This window comes from Ochotona princeps, chromosome 22 (assembly GCF_030435755.1).
Source record: "Ochotona princeps isolate mOchPri1 chromosome 22, mOchPri1.hap1, whole genome shotgun sequence".
NCBI lineage: Eukaryota > Metazoa > Chordata > Mammalia > Lagomorpha > Ochotonidae > Ochotona > Ochotona princeps.
Genome location: NC_080853.1, coordinates 17,920,350 through 17,933,123, shown reverse-complemented (window position 1 = coordinate 17,933,123; position 12,774 = coordinate 17,920,350). Strand labels below are relative to the sequence as shown.

At 46.2% G+C, this 12,774-nt stretch overlaps 1 protein-coding gene across 1 annotated transcript in view; it reads left to right on the top strand.

The window, feature by feature from the left end:
* The window catches only part of ASIP (agouti signaling protein), a 122,415-nt gene extending 116,835 nt beyond the window's left edge, over positions 1-5,580 (top strand). Inside the window, exons 2-4 of the mRNA XM_004585736.2 lie at positions 1,176-1,345; positions 2,637-2,695; positions 5,404-5,580. Coding sequence (XP_004585793.2) covers positions 1,186-1,345; positions 2,637-2,695; positions 5,404-5,580 — 396 coding nt within the window. The 5' untranslated portion in view covers positions 1,176-1,185. The remainder of the gene's footprint in view (positions 1-1,175; positions 1,346-2,636; positions 2,696-5,403) is intronic.
* The last annotated feature ends 7,194 nt before the right edge of the window (positions 5,581-12,774 follow it).

Below are 12,774 nucleotides of genomic sequence, written 5' to 3'. Positions count from 1 at the left end.
TCCTCTTCATGCATTTAACAGACTCACAGGGTATTTTTCTTTAGCCAAGCTGAGGGTTATGAGAAATTCGCCAGGTTGCTGTAACAGGAGCCCAGCAATAGTCAGGACCAGCCCAAACAGACTGTTTTCTTCTCTCACTGTGTCTTACGGGCAGAGTTCAGGGAACCTTGTCACGGAGAGAAAATGGAAAAATGAAGAGTGATGAATGGGATCTCATACTCAGATGCTACTGAAGCTACGAGCCACACACAGGCATTCAGACAGAAATCCAGCCTGAGGTCTGTCTGCATCCATAAAAAGCCAGCTCATAAATGCAGCAATCCAGTCAACCTATCCACAGGCCCAGGTTCCTGACACAAACCATACCTGCATTCGTTCCTTCCAGCCATAGGAATCTGACTCATGTCATACAACCTGTTCGCTAATCTGCATCCTTCTCAGCCAGTCTTCATTTAGCCTTCCTTCTGTGTGAAGCACAGCTAGGGAGCTCTTCAGCAATGTTTCCCAGGCCTTAGGGCTCCTGGGGCTACTCACTTTAAAACAGACAAACATGGGGCAACACTGTGACATAATGGGTAAAGCTGCTGCCTTTGATATCAGTACCCCATATGGACACCAGTCCATGTGCTGGATGTTCTACTTACAATCCAGCTTCCTGCTAATAGTCCAGAAAAAGCAGTAGAATATGGCACAAGCACTTGGGCCCCTGCCACCCATGTAGGAACTGGAAGCAGCTTCTGGCTCCTGGCTTCAGCCTGTCCCAGCGCTAGCCATTGCAGACATCTGGAGAGTGAACCAGTAGACAAAAATTCTGTGTTTCCCTCTCTTCATAACTCTTTTAAAATAAATAAATCTTTAAAAAAAAAAGCAGCTAAGAAACAGTCAATACTCACCCCCTGGGCAGCAAAGACCAATGCAAAGCATTTCTTTTCTCTTTGCTTCAATCTCCCTCCCTTTCTTGTCTTTCTCTCTTGCTCTCTGTCTCTCTGTTTTTTGGGGTGTTTTTTTTCTTCCTTTATAAATGTCCCTTTCCTTCTAAGCTTTGGTTTTCCTCCACTGGGACTCCTGAAGGACAGATCAGAACACCAGCCCCAAGAAACAGAAAGCAGGAAGGCACATCCTCTTCCTGCTACCCTGTCCCACCTGCCACCTGCCACTTTCTCTGTCCCACTCAGGCTTCTCAGGATGGATGTCACTCGTCTGCTCCTGGCCACCCTGCTCGTCTTCCTGTGCTTTCTCACTGTCTGCAGCCACCTGGCACTTGAGGAGAAACCCAGAGATGACCAAAGTCTGAGGTGCAACTTCTCCATGAACTTACTGGATTTCCCTTCTGTCTCTATCGTGGGTAAGTATCCTGACCTGTGACCCAGCCCTTGAGAAGGAGCTGCAGGACGTCAAGCCTGCTCCCCAAGCTGCTACCAGGACCCACTGCCCATGGTCATAGTCATTCTTGAAATAATCGTGGGGGAACAAATTATCCCTTGACTCCTTTGGTGTGGGAAAGCTGCATGCCACCAATCTAGTACGTGGTTTAGCCTCTAAGCTGAGAAGAATTTTGTGTGTAACTTAACATTTCTGAAACTTGATGAACCACAAAACTCCTACCAAGGATAATAAATTTTAGGAAATGCTTCCTTATTGCCGCAGAATAACCAAGTCTGGGACAAGTCAGTCCTGCCCTGCCAGGGTTGAAAATGACTGCTCCAGTGAAAACATGTGGGTCATTAGAGCCTGGCCCTGGAGATCTGCTTTAACTTTACCTGACACTAATAGAAAATACTGTGAGTTATTATGTTTATTCATATCTCATAGTTGAGGAAATTGAGGAAATTAACTAGCACAATATCACACAGGTCCTAATTGGCAGAGCCAAAATTCAAACCCAGGTGCTTAAATCTGGAACCTAAGCTTAAAAGTGTAGCATCCTTTACCGCCTTGCCCCTAGCTAGGAAAAGAGGATATTCTGGATAATATCGGGACTAACTGCAGTGATTAGCTTCAATATGCTAGACTTTTGGCTTCATAAGCAAACTTCATTATCCTCAAGACAGTCCCATGTGGTGAGTGTTACAGATGCTTTTTACAGGCAAGAAAACTGAGTAACAGGTTAAGTGGGTTACCTAAGGCCACATGAAGGTTACATGGCACGATCAAGCATTCAAATCAGGTCTGCCTTGCTCCAAGTTCTGAGAAGTAGAAAATAGAAATATGGAAGCACAGGGACATAATGTGTAAAACCCTGAGTTTATTTTCAGTATATCACAATTTATTTATTTATTATTTTTTGCCCCTGACAGACCCAACCCAAAAGGAGAACTTTGAGTAGCTCTGAATAGCCCAGGGCCAACCAGGAAAAGGGACAAGGCCCCTCAGGGATGCCACAGGCAGCCAGGACCTCCTTGGCTTTCACCTGTACCTTCCCTCAGGAGACACTGTGCTGTCAGTCTCTGGCTCCAGGTCAGCAGCCAGCTAACAAGAACCTGCTGGCCTGAGCCCCAACATGTGATTAATCCAGGCAGTCCCTCCTTTTCTCCCCTAACCTGAGACTTCCTGGGGCCCCCTCTGCTCCTCCCACTTTGCTGCAACCCAGAGCCTCTAGAAACATCTGGTTTTGTTCCTCCTGTTTCTCTTTGAAGCGCTGAACAAGAAATCTAAAAGCATCAGCAGAAAGGAAGCGGAAAAGAAGTCTTCCAAGGTATGCCCTGGGAGTTCTCTGTGAGAGTGGGACCGTATTTAAAAAGACAGGACTCAAAAACTTTGGTTGAGAATGAAGAGCTTTTTTTCCAAACCTGTGTCAATGAAAGAAACGGAGAGTTACCTGTAGGCTTTCTGAAGCAGATTCCCCCACAGAAGCCCAGGAAACTGACATGCATGGACATAGCTTACCTGCTGAAAGAGCAGCTTCCCAGACTAGCTAGCCGCCTGCTGAAATTTCACTATCACTCTTTCCTTGGATGAATGCAGTATTTCCAAAAACCCAGTCATTTCAGAACCATTTGCACAGGTTTTTCTCTTTTGCCATTGTCTGCAGCTCGCCTAATTATTTAAAATAAAAATTTTTAACTGTATTTATTACTATGATAGGAAACCATTATCCCTTGCCATAAATAGAAGATAGCTTTAGAAATAAATAAGGTAAAAATAAAACAGTGAATTCTGCTGGATGGTATTGCCTTAGGCAGAGGTCTGCTCTCTGTGGCAAAAGGTGAATCAGTGTCAGAGAGGCATTCAGGACGCCCTAGCATCCAGCTGAACCTTTACATTGAAAGAGATCCAAATAAGAATTCTTTCTTCACTCAAAAGAATCAGATGGTGTTGGCATATCACCTAAACTCACGCCATGGTAATTTAGGCTCCCACACCTTAACAAACCCTGCGGTCGCATTATGGAGATATATACATGATTCCTGCTTTAGTTTGCCTTTGTTTACCACGTCAACTGCAGCCAGAGCCATGAGTACAGGACTAGGTACTGGGAGGTAGGACTTGAGCTTGAGAAAGTCCCTGCCCTTCTCTGGGCTGGTTTAGCTGGCTCTTAAGTAAACAAGCAGATCGAACGACTAACAGGTAAGAAGAGGAAGGGTGCTTTAAAAAGTTCACAGAAAAGTAGAATTAAAAATATGAGTTTATACTGTTGCCAAAAAAAAGTCTCATATATGGACAATATATATCATGAAAAAAATCAGCACATGAATTTCCAAATTGTCTTTCCTTTCAGTTCCATTTTTTCCATGAACTTTTTGAAGCACCCTCATAGAATGACAAATATATTTGCATGCTACACATTGGGACTATAGCAGTAATAAGAAAGAGAGATCCTTGCTTTTGGAGTTTATTCCTGTGGAGATGGCAGGTGAATAGGTAAAATAAATCCTGATGATAAAGGCTGTGCAGAAATCAAAATGTGGTCATGAGAGAGAGAGAAAGAAGTGGCAAATGGTTAGGAAATACTTTTCTAAAAGAAGCAGCTTTTGAAAACTAAGAATCTCGGGCCCGGCGGCGTGGCCTAGCGGCTAAAGTCCTCGCCTTGAAAGCCCCGGGATCCCATATGGGCGCCGGTTCCTGTCCCGGCAGCTCCACTTCCCATCCAGCTCCCTGCTTGTGGCCTAGGAAAGCAGTCGAGGATGGCCCAAAGCATTGGGACACTGCACCTGTGTGGGAGACCCGGAAGAGGTTCCAGGTTCCGGGCTTTGGATCGGCGCAGCACCGGCTGTTGTGGCTCACTTGGGGAGTGACTCATCAGATGGAAGCTCTTCCTCTCTGTCTCTCCTCTGTGTATATCTGGCTGTAATAAAATGAATAAATCTTTAAAAAAAAAAAAAGAAAACTAAAAATCTCAGTAATGTTCAGTAGAAACACATTGAGAGCCACAATTCTTAATTTCCTAGCAGCCACATTTTTAAAAAGTAAAAAATGCTGTTTAGTATTTTATTTAGCCCCATTATCCCCCAAATTAGCATCTTAATATGTAATCAACTTTAAGTTACTGAAATTTTTTGTGCTGACTTTGAAATATAGCATATGTAATTGACACAACACATCTCAATGTCAATGCTAAACTTTCAACAAAGTAAAATGCAATCTTCACCAAGCAATAAATTTGTGTTTAGTGGGAAAAGATTTTCACACTGCTTCGGCTTTAAATTTTAAACTTAAACCCAAAAGTAAATAAAAACTTAAGACTCGGTTTCTCAGTGGCACTAAACACACCTCAAGTTCTCAGTAACACAGAGGGCTTGTAGCTGTTCACGTGGGACACCCAGCAAGGACTGTGCTCAGGCTTGCAACAGCAGGAACTCTTTTTTTTTTTTTTTTTTTTTTTTTTAACAGCAGGAACTCTTGCTGGAACACCAAAAGGCCAGCAGGGCCACCAGGAGGAAAGTGGGAGAGGTGGCCAGGGGCCAAGTCACGGGTCCCTAAGACCAAAGAAAGTTTATGTTTCAAATGCAAAAACATTGTGGGTGGGGTGTGGAGGGATACAATCATAGGTCTTAGAAAAGGTTCCTTTTAAAAAAAAAAGGAAAAAAAAGGTTCCGGTTCCTTTGGCACCCTGGAGCATGTGTGAGAAGAAGGTGACCTGGCCCAGCGGTGGAGGTTAATTGGGTAGACTGAGGAGCCAACAGAGGACTACAGAGATAATAGTTAAAAACTTTGGAACTGGATGGGGTCCTCCAGCGAGAGAAAGGGGCCAGCTCAGCACTAGGTAAATTCGGATGACAGAGGCAGGGGAACTCGACTTGGGGAAGCCCGCAAGGATTTGCTGAGCTGCCCCTGTGAAGGTGGGCATGTCCAGTGGGAGGCCTCCAATGGAGTAGGAGTTCCGAGGCGAGATGAAGACGGGTGGGTGTGCGTGGCCGTTTGGGCGTTTGGCTGTTTCGGGTAGCCCGGCCGTTTCCCCTGCAGAAAAAAGCTGCGATGAAGAAGGCGGTGCAGCCCCGGCCCCCGATGCCTGCGCCCTGCGTGGCCACCCGCAACAGCTGCAAGCCACCAGCGCCCATCTGCTGCGACCCATGCGCCTCCTGCCAGTGCCGCTTCTTCCGCAGCACCTGCTCCTGCCGCGTGCTCAACCCCAACTGCTGAGCGCCACAGTGGGGGCAGGGCCTGCGGGGGTGGGGCTTGTGGAGGGGGCTGCCAGGGACCTGGGGGGACGCTTCTGGGGCAGCGATTTCTAGTTAGGTATAGCTTTGTAGTGTAGGCACGGGCGTGGCTGCTGAAGATTAGTGTGGAGCTTTCAGCAGGCCAGACCAAGAGAGGACCAGGCTCCGGCTACAATAGAAATAGAGCATGTGTAAGCTATACAAAGCTATACAAAGCTATACATGTGTGGCAGTTTCTTTAAATGACGCGAATGCACTCAGTCTTTTTTCCAGCTTCTCATCAATGCAAAAGCCTCACGGATTGTGCACACACGCTACCCTTCCAGAGGCTGATGCTGAAATCCCTACAATCCCACAGCAGTTGTAATCGCTTGGCTGCAACCAGTGGCTGGAGGTGATTTTCCACCTACACTTAAGCTCAGGAACATCCAAGGCTGGGATGCGAACCAGCCAAGCAGCCAACACCGTATCAGGGACCTCCACCTCCTCAGGAGCTCCCCTCACTAGCACCCCATCATCCCCACCTCCAGAAATAAGAATTACAACTGGACTGTGAGACTGGAACAGGTATGCTGATCAAGGCAGGCTGCTGGCTGTAACTGGCCTTTTGCTGCAGGTTCTCCGAGCCACAAAGTTCTGGCCTGAGCATCCTTGCCTCTTAGAAGGCTCCCACAGCAAAAGCATCACTTGCCCATCACATCCTCTCCGCCAGGAGCTCGCAGAGATCTGGGTCCAGGAAATAGTTGCTCCCATGTCAGACTACGTGAACACTGATCGTTGGAGTTCGGGCTCTCAAGAAGGAAGCACAGATTGGGAGATCCTTTCTCACTCCTCTGCACATCTGCCAGCCAACGAGGAGGCTTGTTGAGCAGGCAGCAACTATTGAATGATCAGAGACCTGTTGTAAAAATGTCCCTAAACTGCTTCTGGAAATCCCACCCTTAAAAAGTATCATTGGAAGGACCCATGAGAGGGAGAGAACATAGCATACTTCTTGCTCTGCTTGGCTGAGGCATCCCTGCAGTAGAACGAAGGCTGAGAAGGTGCTGCCTGTCAGCACCCCCTGGCAGCTGGGGCTCTTCCCTAAGAAGTCACTGTATATAAGTAGGAGTTAAGAGATATAGACAGTGGTACAAGAAGACAACAGGAAAGGCCTGTGCCGAGAAAGGTTCTAGAGAGGCTTTGAGACAGAAAGCAGTGTGGAGCAGGACGAACACTGGCATAGTAGTAGGCTCATAGTGCTTGGGCCCCTTGTACCTATATGGGAGACCCAGAAGAAACTCCCGACTCCTGCCTCCCACCTAGTCCGACCTTGGCCATTGCAGCCATTTGGGGAGTGAACCAGCTGCTGGAAGATTCTATTTCTGTGTCTCTCCTCCTTTCTCTGTAACTCTGCCTTTCAAATAAACAAAACAAAACAAAACTTGGTGGAGCAGTTACCTCAGCCCTGGTCATGACTTTGTATCTCTGTCCTTGGAGGTGGGGACAGTGGGATTCAGGATCTAGCACCTCCCTGGACCCACTTTCAGCCTTCCATCTTTTAAAAAGCCTTCCTCCTCTCCAAGGACCCAACCAGACACCCAGACGGTGCCTGTGGTGGCAGTGTGGACAGGATGAGGTAAACAGGCATTCCTGGATGGAATGGAGTAGCAACCACTGGACATAGCACAGGAAGAAACAATGAGTGCCCCAGGCGGAGCTGTCAACACAGCTCTGCACACAGGGCAAGTCTTTATGTCTCCCTGGGCTGCCATTGACCTGTCTATAAAATGGGAAACAATCATTCCTGCTGTTATTATCATACATGCAAGGTAAGTGCCGTTTCTCTGCAGCCTAACCTAACATCATACACCTACAGAAAAGCTGCCAGTTGCTTGCTTTGTTTTCTGCCGGTTAGGTCACAAGCCCACAGGGCAAGAACTCTTTGTTCCACGTACCACAGCTAGCTGCCGCTGAGTCCATGTCATTGGTAAGGAGAATGTGGGGAACATATTGCAGCCAGTGTTCCTGTGTTTTCCAGACCCTGTTCTCAGGCACCATTTGGTCCCCAGGGATGAGACTGGGGGACGCAGACTCAGTCCATTCCTTAAAAAGTCGCTTTGTTGCAGGGCCAGATAGCCACAGGAAAGATCATCCCATTCATTCAGCAATTATATGTTGAGCACTACGTGGCAAGTGCTAAGTACATAATGTAGTGAATAGCCCAGTAAGGATCCTCTTCCCCATGGAGTGTAGGCATTAGTGAGCATCACTACTGATCCTTTTCACAGGCTAGGCCCATTATCAGCATGCATAGTCTAGCCCCACAGACTCAGTTATTTTGTGGACTCAGACCCCTGGTTAGATAGCTATCTGCCCAAGTTCTATCCCACATAGAGTGAAGTCCATCCTAGAAAGGCTTGTTCTATCTTTGTAACTATAAATCTGTACCAAAGTCCTCACAATGTAGCCTCAAACAAGTCCCTTGTTTTTTAGCTTTTAAATGTCCGTTTTATTTGAAAGAGAGATCTTCCATTACTAATTCACTCCCCAAATGCCCACAGCAGCCAAGACTGGAGCAGGCTGAAGCCTGGAACTCCCTCCTGGTCAGAGGTTGGCAGTAGGTGGCCAAGTCCTTGAGCCAGCGTCTGCTGCTTCCCAGGATGCATGTTAACAGGAAGCCGGATCAGAAGCGGACTCCCTGGAACCACTCAAGCCAAGCACTCTAATATGGGACACGGCTGCTCCATGCAGTCGCCTAAGCTGCGGCACCGTGTTCCTGCCCAGGTCACGTTTTGAAGTTACCATTTCCCTATTTACAAAGTGAGATGTGAATCAGGGTCTTAGGCTAGCCAGAGTTGTTCCTGTTTGTAGCCGTGAGTGGGAAGGTGCAGGTGGTTAGTTAACTGGAAAAGTTGGGAGACCTCAGAGGAAAAGCTTCATTAGAGCAGCCAACTTGCAAAAACCAACAGCACCTCCAGGACAAGACCACAGGGATAAATCAGCTCCAATCTCGCCATTACTTGCACTGGGTCACTCAGAAATCAAGGTCCCTGAGTCCTGTTGACCAGAGGTGATCCATTTGGCTTGATAGCTCCTTTGTAATACAGAGAATATTCTCCCAAGAGAAAGTCAAGAATGCATCTTTCAAAAATTCTCGGAAACAATATGGACATAATAGTATTACCCGCTTCCCTATCCCCCTGAACCTTTTTTTTTTCTTTAACTGTAATTAACTATGTAAAGATTGTCAACAACAATACAATAAAATAGTTTAAAAAAATTCTCAATGTTTTTAAAAGTAGAAATTGAGGTTTCTATTTTCACAGAAGCAATGTACTTAAAAAACCATGACCTTGAGGGATAAAGAGCCTCAGGCTCCTCTTTGAATTGCAGACCTGAAGCAAATGTTTGGTCCTCATTACTGATTCCTCTCTCATTAACAACCAGAGTATCACCACCTACTGCAAGGAAATTTCCAAGTCGGACAACAGGCACTTGAGTTAAGGAATTCAACCCCAAGGGCCAATTGCCACGTGAAGAACTGTGATATTTCATTTGAATTGAATTAGCCAATCAATCTGTAGTAGTTTCAGATTAGGGGAAGCAGTAGTTAAAGGAAAAAATATATTGGGGGGGAGGCTAAAAACCCTTAGTAACCATTAAATGTTTATGTTCACTGCATCCGACAGCTTTCTCTACTGGAAGCTAATCATCAGCTTTTCTAGCTGGGTGGAGTTGTAGTGTTCCTGTTGGTGGTACTGATGAAAATTACGGGCTTTTGTAGCCTGGAAATATAAGTGGCTTCATTCATTTGAGTCCTCTAAGTTTTCATAACTTCCAGAGTTCCTCTTTAGGATTTTTGGACCCAGTGGCTATGCAGACTACCAGAGAAATAATAAAAACACAACCACTAGACAAGTTAACATAATATGTGATGTCACTTTCTCAAGTCACCTAAGTTAATGAGCTGATTCTTCTCCATTTGACTCAGCCCACCTTTGGGTAACCTTGTCAATACTGTCCCCTCAGTTTCTTTACTGCAACCTCCTGGAAGGAAGGAGCTACAACTTCTTGTCTTGGATCAGTGCTCAAGAAACCATAAGAACTGTGAAGGAAGGAACAGATAGGGTCGAGGTCCAAATTCCTATTCTAACTCTGCCCTTCTCTCACACTGTGACCTGGGTTAAGTTGGATTAGCCTGAAACTGTCCCCTATTGGATAGGATTAGTCTAAGATTCTACCCCTATTGGAAGTCTGTTTCCCCACTTTATTTTGTTGTTTTCCTAAAACTTGGTACCTTTGATATTTTCTCCAGAGCAGCATAACTCTTGAAATTGTCAGACATTGCAATTCAAATAAGTGTAAGCAACAAAGGGAACCTTTCTGGTGGTGGTGCACATGTCACTTAAAGTTCAGAAGGTAAACCTGGTTAGCATAAAGTTTGTCTAGATTGAGTTCCCAAATACCCTCTCAAACATGGGGCCATCTCTCAGTTCTGAATGAGCAGCATCCTCAGGCAAGCTTCCCCTCAGTGGGTTCTGCAGTAGCTCTAGCCTCATTTCTGCCAAGCCTGGCCACTCCATTGAGGTCTTTTCTCCATTTTCATTGCAGGTGGGCTCTTACAGTTGCCACTTGTCACCAACTATGCAACAGGTACAAGAACAGATTCTGCATCTGATATGGTCCAAAGCACTGCCATACCTGGGAACTTGGTAGCATGCACATAATAGGACCCCGTCCCAGACTAACTGAATCGGTGTTAGGACCATAAGTGCATGTTTTAATAAGCCCTGGAGATATTTCTGATGCATGCTCATGTTTCAGAACCAGTAGGTTAGGGCTGGCATTGGATTAAGGAACAGGACTATACAAGCCAAGCAGTAGTGGAAAGAGCAGACCTGGATCCCCAGAGACATGCTGAGCGATTTGTCTCACAGGAGGGCTTGGCCCTGGACTCAGACCCACCTGAGTGGAGTTCAGGTATCACCTCTAGCAGTAGGTTGTTGGGTGATGCCACAGCCTCTCTGAGCCCCTTTTCCCATTGGTAACATGGCAGTAAAAACACCACCTCACAGCCAGATGCTGAGAATTCAAAATGAAAAAGCCACAATCCTGGAATGTTCAGTTAAAGAGTAACATCTGTCTAGTCCTATCTTACATGTCCCCCTGTGCTACAGTCAGTCCTCCCCCTTCCCATAGTTGCATTTGCTGTTTGGCTGCCTATAATGTTCTTGCCTCAATTTCTCTTTAAAAATCTTCAGAGCAAGCACTGCCTCTTCCTGGGTGCCTTTCTCCTACTGCTACCAGGCACTGAACTATAAAGCTGGGCAGAAAAAGTGATGTACTCGCCTTCTCTAAGCTTGCAATCCCAGCCAGGTGGGTCAGGTCTCCAACACCCTAGCATCTCCATTAGAGCCATCCATGGGATGAGAAGCCTAAGTCTCTAGATACCCTTCTCAGGTGGGTTCTTTTTCGATTTCCAAGATCAGAAAAAAGGTTCAATAAACAACCACTTACGCAAGTAAAAGGGAAACCTACTTCCTACCCATCTTCTGGTTTATTTTTTTTTTAAATTTATTCATTTTTATTGGAAAGCCGGATATACAGAGAGGAGGAGAGACATAGAGGAAGATCTTCCATCCGATGATTCACTCCCCAAGTGAGCCGCAACAGCCGGTGCTGCGCCGATCCGAAACCGGGAACCTGGAACCTCTTCCGGGTCTCCCACGCAGGTGCAGGGTCCCAAAGCTTTGGGCCGTCCTCGACTGCTTTCCCAGGCCACAAGCAGGGAGCTGGATGGGAAGCTGGGCTGCTGGGATTAGAACCGGCGCCCATATGGGATCCCAGGACGTTCAAGGCGAGGACTTTAGCCGCTAGGCCACGCCGCTGGGCCCTGGTTTAAATTATGATGAAGCCTCTGTGAGAATATAGGAAAGGTACCTCTGCAAATCTCCATTCTCATAAAATTACTGTATTACTAGGACTAATATATGAATAAAGTAAGCCAAATAGAGCTCCTAGTGCTTATTAATACTCCCTCTACCAAGATATACTGGATCAATCCAAACAAATCATTAAAAAATTATATGGGGGCCTGGCGTGATAGCATAGTGGCTAAAGTCTTCACCTATAACACACCGGGATCCCATATGGGTGCCGGTTCTAATCCTGGCAGCCCCGCTTCCCATCCAGCTCCCTGCCTGTGGCCTGGGAAAGCAGTGGAGGAAGTCACAAAGCCTTGGGACCCTATACCTATGTGGGAAACCCGGAAGAAGTTCCTGGCTCCTGGCTTCAGACTGGCTCAGCTCCAGCATTGCGGCCGCTTGGGGAGTGAACCATTGGGCAAAGATCTTCCTCTGTCTCTCCCCTTCTCTGTATATCTGCCTCTCCAATAACAATAAATAAATCTTTTTTTAAAATGTTATGAACAGGAATACTAATCAGGCAAATGGAGGTGGGCATAGTGGCACACTGGGTTAACTTGTTGGCTACTTAGGATGTCTGCATCCACGGGGGCTATGCCTGGTTTGAGACCCCAGCTACTCTAGCTTCTGGATCTAGCTTCCTGTTGATGTGCCTGTGAGGAAGAGGGCGAGCACGCAAATAGTTGAGACCTTTGTACTAATGAGGGAGACCTGAACAGAGTTCCCAGCTCCTGGCTTCGGGCTAGCCCAGCCCCAACTGCTACAGGCATTTAGGGAAGTGAACCAGCAGATGAAGATTGATCGCCCTCCCTCCCTGACTTTTCAAAGACATATATAATTTTCTTTTTAAAAAATTAGGGAAATACATAATTATAATATGGGTTAAGCTTACCCCCATGAAATCAGATTGAATTGAAAACAGGTTATTTTGGGGCAGGTGTTGAGCAATTAGGATGCTGCTCAGGATCCCCACATGCCATATTGGAGTCCCTGGGTCAGACGTTTGCTCTAACTCCTGGCTCTAAATGGGAGCCTGCTTATCTGCCCTATTCCCTTCTCTCTTTGTATCTCAAATAATAAAAGACTAATAACTTCTATTCAGTCTATTTAGAAGACACTTACCTGAGTTCCCTCTACCTTTTCTTCTAAGCCTAAACAGGTACCTTCCACTCTTATCATCCCACACTGCAGACAACCCTTTGTCTTGGCAAGGCTTCCTCAGTACATGAGCACAATACCCATGTCTAGTTAGTAAGATTATCTATACAATA